We start from the raw sequence: 13,009 nt of genomic DNA, 5'->3' as shown, positions 1-13,009 counted from the left end.
ATCTCCCAGCAGTATGCCACAATTCTCGTTATCATCAGTATTAGAATTATGCATAATAACTTTTAAATTTAACAATTTTTTCTTTCAGTGCCTTGGTTATAGGTATAATCATTCAATACATGATAAATTTGATTAACGCTATTAACTGCAGCGTGAAGATTACGCCCAGGCTGATCCTTAAGAACTAAAGACGTGTCAGCGGATATACCTTTACTCAACACAATTGAAACGCCTCGGAATTCTTTTGTTCCACTATTCCAATAACTTCCCCAGCCTCCCGCATTTCTCCGTTTCGAAGACCACGAGTTTATATCGTTTTCTTCCGCATGCGCTTCTTGTATTTATTTATCAACCAATTGTAAATCAGGATTTTTGTGATATATCGCATACCATTTACATTAATGGTGGAAATTGAAAATGAAGACATCATTCGAAAAATACTATTTGAAATAAATCGCATGAGCAATTTTGTTCTGTTTCTAGTACTTGTATGACCAGAGGAAAAGTAACCAGCCATCTCAAAATGAGCACAACTAATCTAAGAATTAACAGACCATACAAAATACTTATACCTAATACTTTTGATCGTCTGTGTCTGAATACATATTAAGTAGCACTCCAGATAAGAATCATGCAAAATGTTATTTATGGTTGGAAAGCCTACATATTTTTATTTTTTATATTTTGTTCAAAATGTCATAGTAAACAGAAATTAACATGCGGATTTTCATATAACCTTTTTTCTTAAAAGATTAAGATTATATAGAATGTACCGTAGAATTCAAAATTAAGGGAGATAACTCTATAAATTACATTACAATACAAACTGTTGGATTTTAAACTAGATTATCTTCTAAGAGCAGACAACTTGGAATGAACATTTATTCATTTCATCATATAGAACTATAAAACAACTTAATAATAAAAATAAAATTGTGTAGCTTTTTTTTCGTTTTTTTTCGGACACAGACGTACACAACAAAAAACATTAAGTAACTAAAATAATACATACAAAATGAAACAAAAGCAAATGAGCAACTTGGACTCCACTAAAAACCTGGGAGCATGGACCAAGTGCATCGGTAGGGTACTGAATGGAACTGTAAAATTTCATTGAAAGACACTGAAACAAAGGGCAAATTGCTAAAGGATGTTATTTCGATGAACGACGGTTTAATCTCCTTTTATGAAGTTGAACAAACTATAAGTAATGCAGCTCTATTGGATTCAGATTTGACCAAGAATTTGAAGGTAACGAGAGCCATTTGCAATGTAGGTTCCCTCTTTCAAACCCCAACATACCGACCCTGGTACAACTGAACATAAATCAATATTTGTGTGGCAGCAATCTTTTTCTTCATAAGGGAGATATTTTACTGTCACATTACTTGTAGCTTGTTCAACTTCATAAAAAGTTCCGTTCAGTAAATAGGCCATTTTTATGCTAATGCTGGGATAGTCAATAAGCATGCACAAAGCATGCTCAATACTCATTTCCGGGAGGAAAATTCTTCTGTTTTGCCCAAGCCCTACCTCGCGGAAGTGTGTATTGGGCATGCTCGTCAACTTACCACAAAAAGTTTATTGAACTAATTTTGATATATTGCTTTATTTAATTTAAATTATCCGTAATCGGTATTTCATCAATATATGTATATTTCTTTCAGGTGCGTTGATTATCCTGAATAGATATGGTAGAACTGGTCATACGAAAAAAGGACAAGAAAACTTCATCCTTGTTACTTCATGTATTCACTTTAGCCATGGAAATCAATTAAATCCAGATTAGAACGTTAATTAAACATACTCCAGGGACAACGATCAGAAAAAGAAAATGCATACGAACACAACAACTAAAATAAATCGAACTTTTGAATAAAAGTAAATAAGGAACCCGGTTTCCACCAAAGTCTTGGTGTATGGACAAAGTATATTGGTAGGGTAAGCATCTTTCCACCCCCGAGTTGTACATTAAATGTCTCGTCTTGGGTAGACGAAAGAGGAAAATAAAACTATGACATGGTTTCAGTTTTCGTTGTGCAGATGGATACTCCATTACGATACAGGATTGTTTCAAGACAAAACGTCATCTATATAATGGGAAGATCAAAGCGTCTCAACAATGTTCCGCCAGTTGATTACGGTCAGCTACATGTATAAAGTCAGTCTCATATGGGATTTTGGGATGTGGATAGTGGGATATAGACTTGGTTTATGTTGTGAATAGGAAGTTGATACCATTTAAAAGCCGTTATTGGTAAAAGGGTTTGTTCGTTAGGGGAAGAAAACGATGAGTAATGAGTAATAAAAATGATTGCACGAAACAAAGCGAAAAGGAAACAAAGAGAAACAGAGAGAAAAATAATACAAACATTATTTTATATGTTTTGTGGAAGGCATAGAAAAAAACAAACAAATTTAATGAAAATCACATTAAAATTTCACATAAAATTGTTCTTTAAAACCATCAGTTTGTCTATTTTTAATGATATATATTTTTGAAAGGTATTGATATACTCGCGAACTTTGTCAAGAGAACATATTCGTGGGTATCAGTTTTGGTAGATTGCACAAATGACAAGCCTGATATGGTGTTAAAAATCAATTTCGCGGGTACTATTTTTCGCGCTTTTATGTTCACCGCAAAAACTAATAGTTTCACAGTAAATAAATAAAATTGTCAAATGGACAACAATAACTATACCAAACATACCTTCTGAGTTAAATCGCAGGGTTTATCGCAACAGCAAAAGATTATTCTTGTTGTTCGCCACGTTTTGATGTTAGACGAACTTGTTTTTGCCTAAAACTAATTCTTTAACTGGAAGGCATGTTTCAATGATAAAAATGATTAAGTCATAATGTTAAATACGTTTCGCGTATATCTGTTGACATTTTCTAAAGTTTTCGTAAAGATTTCTCATGAAATTTCGACAAATATGACCTCAATTTCACCATAAATTTCCCTCTGACTACAGACAAAGAAGTGCACCAAGAAAAATTTTTAACGCATAGCATCTCCTAGATTTTGAAAACGTTAAATCAAGTTTATGTAAAATAATATCAAAATTTGACCCGACTTTTGCAAGGTTTATTTGTTCAATTCAAAACAGTATTACATAATCTGTGTAAATGCGAATTTAAATTGACAAGTGTTTCTAGAAATAACTGCAAACTAATATCACATACACCTCTTCTATTTTTTCATATTGGATAAATATCGCTTTTAACTGTTTCATTAAAAAAATGATATTGCATGCAATAAGCTGCCATAATTGTCTTATTATACTTTCATGATGGAAGTGCACGAATTGGCAACGCAGTGAGTTACTCTTCCTCTTAACTTTCAAACCAAATTTTTTGGCAAACTTTTAAGGTGGTAGACCTAGGGTAAGAGACATAACTTTACAAAAAAATAAGGAATGATTTGGTTGATTTTAGTGGAAGATGAATGTATGGTTTTCTCAAAAATACAGATTTGAATATGGAAAGATCTTTCGTGACATAAAACAAAAGCATTTGTAGACGGAAAAAGTATTTGTTTTTTTTTTGTCCGGTTGTTTTTCTTACTCAATGAATCACCCGTTCCATAGAATGGGTTTGAATTTTATCAGGACTAGCTGGTACTGAAATGACTGACGTTTGATCATTGTAAATGAAGTTTTATTTTCACTCGCAGGGTACATGTCGGAAACACATTATTAAATCGTTAGAATTTGTGACGTTTTTATAAACCCTGTAGTATCTGACAGTGCAAAAGATAAATTAAGAGATGTTTATTATACGAAGCTGTTATCAGAATGAGGCAAACAACAAATTCGTTACGAGGGTCCAAATCCTGTCACGTGATAACAACTTCAAGATTACCCTGCTAACTACAATAAAATTTAATAACTATTTAGATCCCTTTTTATTGCCTTCTGTTGATCACGCTTTTATGGATGGCCTGACCTAATTCACTCAGATATGCCACCTAGGCTATACGATAAGTAATTGAGAAAACACAAAGTGTTCGAAAACACCATACGTAAACAAAATTGGAATATTGTTTTTTACAAAATAATTGAGGAACGGCAAAAGCTGAAATTAATCAAATTAAGTTAAGCTATGTAACATTCTGACAAAATAAAATAACTTCATTTGTTTTTCGTAAGGCTTGTTTTTATTAAAATTTTAAATCTGACAATTAAAATAGCTTATTTTCCCCTTATTAACAAAGCTGATCTTTTTTCAAATCATTTCTATAGTAGAAAAGGTATGAGACATATTATGAACAATATAACTATATTCAATACAATAAAATAAGCATTTTTATCCACTTGATATAGATGAAACAATGTTCACTTCAGTGTTACAGCTATCCCTTTTTCCTAAGCTCCGCCCTTTGCTATTTTCATTTGCATGAATGCCGCCCTGCCCTTTTCACGATCTCAAACGATCTTTTCCTGATTTCTAGTCAGAAATTTTATTTTCATCGTCGTCAGTTTTTTTTGTTTTTGCACTGTAATGCATCGTAACCAATATTGAGCTGTTTACCTTAGCAGTTTTCAAATCAGCTGATTGTCAATTGATTCGATCAAAGTAATTAACAAATTTTAAAGGTGATTTCACCAGAGATGAGATAACTGTAATCAGTAATCGTAATCAACTACATTCTTTTACACGTTCATAAGTAATCATATGTAATCAATAATCATTGTAAATTACGACTACAAGTAAACACGTGTAATCGATTACTGTGTAAATAAGAGGGTAAACTTTAAATTGTAATCATAATCTTTTTTCAATTTTGATTCAGAAAAACAAGCCTTCCCCATTAACTTAAATACATGTACTGCGTAATATCAACTCTATATATTTATTATTGTAACGTATATGGTCTGTATATAGAATACACTTATGTCCACTTCCGTCTTTCAACAGGCTGTCATCAATCTTTTTAGATACATACATTCTTTGGTGCATACAATGCAAATGTTTTATTTGACAAGGGCGGATCCAGAATTTGAGTTTAGGGGGGCGTTAATTGAATTAAATGTCGTGCAAAGCAAGACAAAAAATATTATAAGGTGAAACTTGTGGTGAAATTTTTTTTTACCGACTTAGGTGGGGGGAGTACGCCCGGTACGCAACAATAGTTTCTATTGTATTTTACTGTCATTTACAGAGTTATCTCCCTCAGTTGTGAATTCTACACTACATTCTATATAATTTTTATCTTCTAAGAGCACGGGTTATATGAAAACCCACATATCAATTTCTGTTTACTATAACAATATCAAAAATAAAAATATGTAGACTTTACAACCATGAATCACATTTTGCATGATTCTTAGGTGGAGTGGTACTTAAAAAGATTGAAATAACCTGAAGAGAGAGAGTAAAAACTGTACTGTACATAATTACAACACAATAGTATAAATCAATGATCTTATGGTTATACAATTGTCACTTCACTTAAGTGGGTTGATCTAGGGTAAGGGACATAACTCTTACAAATCATTGGAACGTTTGTATTCAGGATACTACATCAATATCATGTAAGCTCAAAGTAACTTGGGTTGATTTCATTCTATTTCAAATGAAAGCTTGATAGGCTTTGGTGAAATTGAATACGTTACAAAGAGTAATCAAGGGAACCAAGGTTATAGCGGTAATCAAAAGAATGTAATCCAGGGACAAAGACCAGACATGGAAAACAGACTCACAAAACAAAGAACATAGAATAACCAAATCATACATACAAAGTAACAAAAGCAAAAGAGCAACTCAGACTCCACTAAAATCTGGGAGCATGGACCAGTTTCACCGGTAGGGTAAGCGTCCTCTGCCTTTCTTGAAACACCCGGCGAGTTGCTCATAAAAAGTCAAGTCCAGGGTAGACAAAAGAGGAAAGAAAAATAATACACATTGAACAAATCAGTTTTCATGGCGCAGATGGATACACCGTAACGATCCACGAGTTCATGATGACTGCCACAAAACTTTTGTAGTGATCACTTCAATCTTGCAGCAACATAACCCTGATGCAGAAGCCTACTTGTCAGAATTCTAGCGCGGTACAAAGTCTGCGTAGTCTCGGCAAGCTCTGTCATAACGTATTAGTTGTAATATGAAAACTCCATACGCAGGAGCTGAAGGGATGTTGCCATAGATGAAAGGAAAGTTGACAATTCTGAATGAAAAGTCAAAGAATGAAATCCAGGGACAAAGATCAGACACACACAACAATGAATGTAAGATAACCAAAATAATACACACAATGTATCAAAGGTAAACGCAGACTCTGGGAGCATGGACCAAGTGCACCGGTAGGGTACGCGTCCTTTGTTTTTTCTAAAAATACACGCCGAGTAGCTCATAAAAAGTCAAGTCCAGGGTAGACGAAAGAGGAAAGGAAAACTATGACCCGTTGTACAAATCGTTCTTCATGGTGACGGCCATAAAATTCAGTAGTGATGACTTGAATCCTGTAGCAACATTACCCTGTTCCGGAAGCCTGGTTGTTGGAAGTATAGCGAGATCCTTTCAAGTTCTTTTTGGAAGTAATTGTTTCAATTGATCAAACGCTAGATGGCATTCCTTAGTCCATTTGAAGTTTTTCCCTCTTTCGTTCTTGAGCAAATCATTCATGGAAGTGGCAATGCCAGCATAAGATGTTACAAAACCTCGGTAGCAATTACACAATACCACGAAAGTTCTTAATTGTTTCTGGTTTGTTGGTACAGGATATGTACTAAGTACTAATTGCTCTGGTTTTCTCTGGTTTTTTCCATTATACCTTCTTTGCAATTCGGTTTTCTCTGGATTGACCAATTCTATGGTAGCAATTTCACATTTGTTGGGTTTCAATGTAAGATTCGCCGCACGCAGACGAGTGAATACTTAATTGATCTTAATGCCGAATGTGCTCATCAAATGTTTTTTTTTTCTAAATACGATAATATCATCAATGTAAGCAACTTGAAACTGCAAATTTAGACCAAATGTCATTCCAAGGAGCTCATACACACTTTTTTGTAATAAATGCTGCTATATGAGGTGTGTCTTCATTCATTTCAACTTGCAAAAACCCACTGTGCAGATACAAAGTACTTAAACAGTATGTTAGTTGTACCTCACAAGTTGTGTAAATAATATATTCCATGTTTGGCAATGGAAATGATATTTTTTACTAATACATTGAACTTTTTGTAGTCTACACAGCAACGGTACTAAGGAGCTGGACCTGGTTCAGTTTTCATTTTAACTAAGACTACAGAAGACTGATACTCAGTGTTTGATTCTATACAGATGTTATGTTCTTTCATTTTTTTCACCTTTTTCTATATCTCTCTGTTGACATGAGGAATTCAGTTATGAAACTGAAGTCATACAGATGGTGCATCTGTACAAGTTTCTATGATAAATATGTTTATACATTATATGAATTTGAATTTTTGTGTACTTCATTTCTCTGTTTTCTACTTAAGTCTGAGTGACTTAGGTAAAAATTGATTGGCTTCTAAGCACATTTCGTGTCTTCTGAAAAAAGGGGGATAATCAGAATTTTGAAATATGAGTTTCTGTTATAACGAACGATGCATAAAACGAAATTACTAGACAGTCCCTTGAGATTCGTTATACACGAACTCTACGGTATTTGCATCAGTATCAAATCTTATATATCTTTATTTCTCATCACCATATTACATAGGTACAGAGATATCATGCATAATATGTACATGTACAATATTTACCGTATTTACAACGTTATAATTGTGTTAAGGCAGGAGGGCACACATTCTAATATCAACACATATAAACTTACATATTTGGACCAGTTGATGTTTGTTATGTGAAGACATTAATTCATTAAACAACAAAACATTTGGTTTAGTATAAAAATTTCTATAGATAAACTTTTTCGATACTCCAGAAAAAAAGAACATGTCATCATATAATGATATTTAGCACCTACATCATTAGCATCACATAGTGTACATAACCTGTTTTCAAACGGAACACCTCGCCATTTCTAGTTAAACAAAAGAAAAACCTCGGAGGCACTAGGCGGATGAATTTATCCGGAATTTGACCAATCCGATTCTAAAATTATAGTTAAACTGGTTGAACTTTTGCCATTACTTTTTTTTTCTTAGCTGCTCGATTCTTGATAAAGTTTTTGTTCTTTATTTCTAGTGCTATCTAACTCGAATAATTCAAACACTCACCGTCATCGATTCTCCGACTCACGAGGTTAATGTAGCGATCAATAGTGAGTGGAATATAACGACTGAATTATTCAGGTTAAGCGCTATCTAACAAAATTTTTTAGCGCCACCTTGTGGATAGAACTACTTTGATTCAGGTATGACTACAATATATCTGGCAATTTTTTCAAAAAGAAATTCTCTTTCTCTGTCCGAGGTTATTGTTTAGTGTAGCAGAAATGGCCGAGTAGTTCCGATTAAACCTGTTTTCTCTTAAAATGTTGTTCCATCGACCTTGTTCTATAAGCAGACTGCGACTAGTGGTCCGAAATTTGCAAAATAAAAAATATAATCTTTATCATCCAAAATGTCAATTTATTACTGATATTCAAGATCTTCCTTAAAATTTCTATAATTTACAGCTTTAGTACGTTTATGAACCATATCGATCATTCCACTTTTATTGGAATTGATCTCATAAATATGTTTAAACCACTGCCTTTAACCAAGTATCACTATAAGTGCATGTAGCATGTCAGAACCATGGCGGTACCAGCTGTTCCGGTGCATGGTGTTATATCTATTTTGCCAGATTTATTTTGGGCATGACTTGATTATGAAACAGATTCGTGTTCGGTAATTTTGTTGTTACCCTTATTTACGAAAAGTCTGCATATTCCATACATATGAAATACCACACTCATCAAGTACTTTTCTAACAAAGATATGCCATGGAAATGAAATACCACGGTTTGATTGTATCTTGTAAAATAATTTATACATTACATACGAATATATTTTGTTTGCTTTGTTTTGTCCAGTATGTTGCCATTCTATGTTTTTATAACGCTGTAAAAGTGGGCAAAATAGCGTAAAATTCATTGTTTAAGAGTTTGCATTTTCAGTGGAAGTTTTGTCTTTATTTTTGATATTCGCATTTTTATTATTGAAATAACTTCTTAAAATTTCATGTAAAATTGTAATTTTGGAGAAATGATTTTTATGGATTTAAAGGTGTAAATAAGTTAATTGTGTTAATTTATATATGGCATACTTGAGTGGAATAGTATTCTTTGGCAGGTAAAAGTTCTTTGTCTAATTAGTCGCCAAAGTCAATTAAAGGATTACTTATCCCGTGCCAGAGCTTGGGTACTTCTTTGTCGAAATTTTTTCGTACGGAAACATTGTAGTTTTGAGATAATTGAATTAATAATGTCAAGCCTGACGAGGTTCCTTTATAAGCCATGCCAACTTTACTTTCCTCACTTCACTATGTGGAAATAAAATGTGTATAGGTTGAACCTCGTTCATTTTAAAGTTTGTACAATTGTGACTGATTTCGATTATAATAGATTTTTGTTTAAAGTATTTTTCTCTCAAGTTTTGAGGTGAAGCTTCCTTATTTTTTATTTGAAGTTGGAAATTATCATATTGAATTCAGGTCTTTGCACTTTGTTTAATAAACAACACGAAAGCGTTGCTTTAAAGTTCTGTCTACTTGTATATTTTATTTGTTTGTATTAAATGTTAAAGGGAAAAACTAAATTGATGTCTTATTTTTTATTAATATATTTTGGAAATTACTTAAATCGACTTTAGCCTACCATTAAAAAAAACAAAGAATCTTAGTCGTGTTAACATTAACTTTTACTCTCCAAGTTTCCTAGTACTGGTTGAAAATACCTAATTGATTTTGTAGGTTCGACATTTCAGTCGTCTGAGCTGAGTCATCCGCATATAATAAAAAAATACACACCAAAAAAACAAGTTATACTCGATTACAAAATTGAATAGCTCTATTTATTCACGAATATTCAAAAGTACTACTAGAATTTTCTGCAATGGAACAGCTAATTAAACTGTTACTCTTTATTCATAATTTACGATCAAAATACTATATTATTACATATAATTATATTGAAATTTGATATATTATAAATAAAAGAAAAATCACTCTGCACTACATTATTTCAAATTTGACCCCAGGCCCCCCACCCCCCACCCCCATAAAAATCAAATGGTAGTTCCCCTAAAAGATCTTCTGTTAAGGACGCACATGTACAAAAATGAATCTACTTATAAAAGTAACATAAAATCTGAAAATGAAGTGAATGTCCATCATGGTTAATTTATTAAAAATAAAATTAAACTGGATCTTAATTTGCCGGTCCAGCTTGGCATAAATTATAAAGCTTATAGCATGATGATGTCAAAGCGACAATTGAAATAAATATAATATTAATTCTAAACTCACCCAATTGGGCCGTCCGTGCGAGACCCGACAGGGTAGTCAAGGACGTTAAGAACCCTCTCACTCACTCAGTATCGATCGGGGAAAAAGACAAAAAAGGGGGCAAAGCTTCTTTACTTATTTGTTATAAAGTATAGAGTATACAGAATTAAACATACTTATGGCAAGCCAAAGTGGACAAAAATGATTAAAAAATGATTTTTTAAATATTACAAATTCATTTTCTAATATTACAAATTAGATTTCTTTTATCACAAAACACTTATGTAATATTAAAAATTCGTTTTTTAATATTACAAAATATTGATTTTTTTTTTCATTTTGGCTTGCCATACATTCTTGACTTTCGATTATATTGCAAAATTGATCAAAACTCTTGAAGCTGTATACTGAAACGTGACCCACTGATATATAGGCACCAGGCGAGTAAGCTTATGTCTGCGCCCCCTAAAATTGGCAAAATATACAATATTTTTGCATGGAATCTTGATATTTCACAAATTCTACCTCCTATCCTTCGTTCGACATGGAAATCCTGAAATTTCCTCAAATCTTCAATTTCAAGTGATTTGATTAGTCAAAGTTTGAGTTGTGAAAGGATTTGAGAAAAATCTCAAATTGATATTTTTTATGAAACCGGGCGCAGAACCTCACCCACATCCACTTTCGGCCACAACTTGGATCCACCAATGCAGTGTCTTAAGAAAGGCACAATGACACAACATAACACATTCTGATGCCCAGTCCTTTTTCTTTAAATTTAATCGAATGAAGTTGAGTTCAAGGCGCCAAAATGTACGGAATTTAATCCGTGTTTGACTTGATTGTAAATTTAACTCACTTCCGGCAAAGGAAGGGATTAGAAGCAAAACCTTTCCATTGATCTTTTAAAATGTGACTTATTTCTAATCAATATCAGGTAACAATTAATACGATTCTCGAAGCATTACTATTGTCTGTGTAAATATGTACGTATCCCAAATATGAAAAATGCAAATTGAGCATACAGTACGTGCAATCCTAGCTTTTGACCTGTCGATCTTGTTTACAAACAACAAGCAGTTTATGGTTGAAGACGTATGAAGGAGTGGATATGAGTCTCTCACACAGTCTACATTTTCTCCCAATGCCATTTAGATTCCATGCTTTGCAGCATAATTATTTTAAGTGCTATCTAAATTATGGAGTGTCCTGTGGCTGTGGTTTTGACCTTATACAGGGTTTGACACTAACTTTGTTTAGCTAGGTAGCCCAAAGGACTTTCTGATCAATAAATTTGGTAGTCCTCAAAATAATCTTGCAGCCCTGTCTTTAGGTATAGCACGATTTTAAGAATAAATTCAGGTAGGACTACCCATTAAAATTTCTAGGTAGTCCTCTCTCAATTTAGGGTGGCACAGGACTATCAGACTACTGTTGTTGTCAAACCCTGCCTACATGCACATGTAATCCCATTTAGGATGCGATACTGGAGTCCATCAGCACACAATTTTTAAATTGACACATATAAAATGAAGGAAAATGAAAAGAACTCTGTTTAATTGGCCTTGGAATTAAAAAAAAAACTTCCATTTTTCTTAAAGTGTTGGTGTAGTTTCATGTTGTTTCCCTGTAGGTCACAGTAATCTCAGTGATTTTCCTACTGTTTTTGGGGAAGGGGCCCATGCATTTGGGGAAAAGAGTGCGAAAATTGCAGCTTTGGGAGATAATCTTATCTATATCATGTACATGTTTACACAGGGTTCTTGTGGACCGGATCTCCCTGACTCCCAAATTTCAGTGTGGACTAGGGGTGTACGTTTATGTAACTCGGCCACGATTGGATACTTATCACGATTCTTATCACAATTTTTAGACATGATTTGTTTGTGTTATTTCATTAGCAGTGTCCTAGCTAGGGCAAAATAGAGGGGCACTGTGCTGCACCCCTCTGCCCCTATTGAGTACCCCTTTAGTGCCCATTTACAATTATCTGAATGGCCCTTTAAGATTTCCACTCTTGTTAATAAATTACCTCAAGCCAATTAAGAAGTGTCACCTTCATTAACTACATCCTGTCGTAATTAACCCTCAGGTAATTATCGGCAATCAATCACCTGACCAGGGTTATCGGATAATGATTGACAGATAGAAAATGAATCCCGATTGGATCTCTAACAATTTTATGGGAGTGAAGGGAACTTGTAAAAATTCCTACCTAGTCCAATATCCCAATCCATTCTAGTAAGATCAAATTGTATTGCCCAATTTGATTGTTAAGTTGTCCCACTTTAATCCAAGTCATTGTCATAATAAAACATTGGTTCAGAGGATTAGCAAGTGGTATTAAAGTTTGACAAATACATACATGTACATGTGAGATGGAGAATCATAAAAAAAAACACTTCCTAACTATCCCATATTGCGTTATAAACATTAAATAAGGCACTTTTCACTTTTCAAGGGTTGTAACCTCCCTCCCCCCTTTAAGTCCAGTGTTAAAGCTGTAAAAATGATGGCAAGTCCATTGAAGTCCATGAGTTGAGATTTTGTACATGTACATCCTACAATGCTTTACTGTCATCGT

At 33.6% G+C, this 13,009-nt stretch overlaps 2 protein-coding genes across 2 annotated transcripts in view; one reads left to right on the top strand and one right to left on the bottom strand.

The window, feature by feature from the left end:
* Nucleotides 1-11,277, bottom strand: part of LOC148596808 (uncharacterized) — a 26,708-nt gene extending 15,431 nt beyond the window's left edge. Inside the window, exon 1 of the mRNA XM_088563332.1 lies at nt 11,098-11,277. Coding sequence (XP_088419458.1) covers nt 11,098-11,168 — 71 coding nt within the window. The 5' untranslated portion in view covers nt 11,169-11,277. The remainder of the gene's footprint in view (nt 1-11,097) is intronic.
* Nucleotides 11,263-13,009, top strand: part of LOC148596807 (uncharacterized) — a 13,803-nt gene continuing 12,056 nt past the window's right edge. The window contains exon 1 of the mRNA XM_088563331.1: nt 11,263-11,362. The gene's annotated coding sequence lies outside the window, so the exon portion shown is untranslated. The remainder of the gene's footprint in view (nt 11,363-13,009) is intronic.

The sequence above is a fragment of the Perna viridis genome, chromosome 15 (assembly GCF_037379345.1).
Source record: "Perna viridis isolate PV_CMFRI_1.1 ecotype Kerala chromosome 15, ASM3737934v1, whole genome shotgun sequence".
Classification (NCBI taxonomy): Eukaryota; Metazoa; Mollusca; class Bivalvia; order Mytilida; family Mytilidae; genus Perna; species Perna viridis.
The sequence above is the reverse complement of the archived record's forward strand: the minus strand, read 5'-3'. Positions and strand labels throughout refer to the sequence as shown.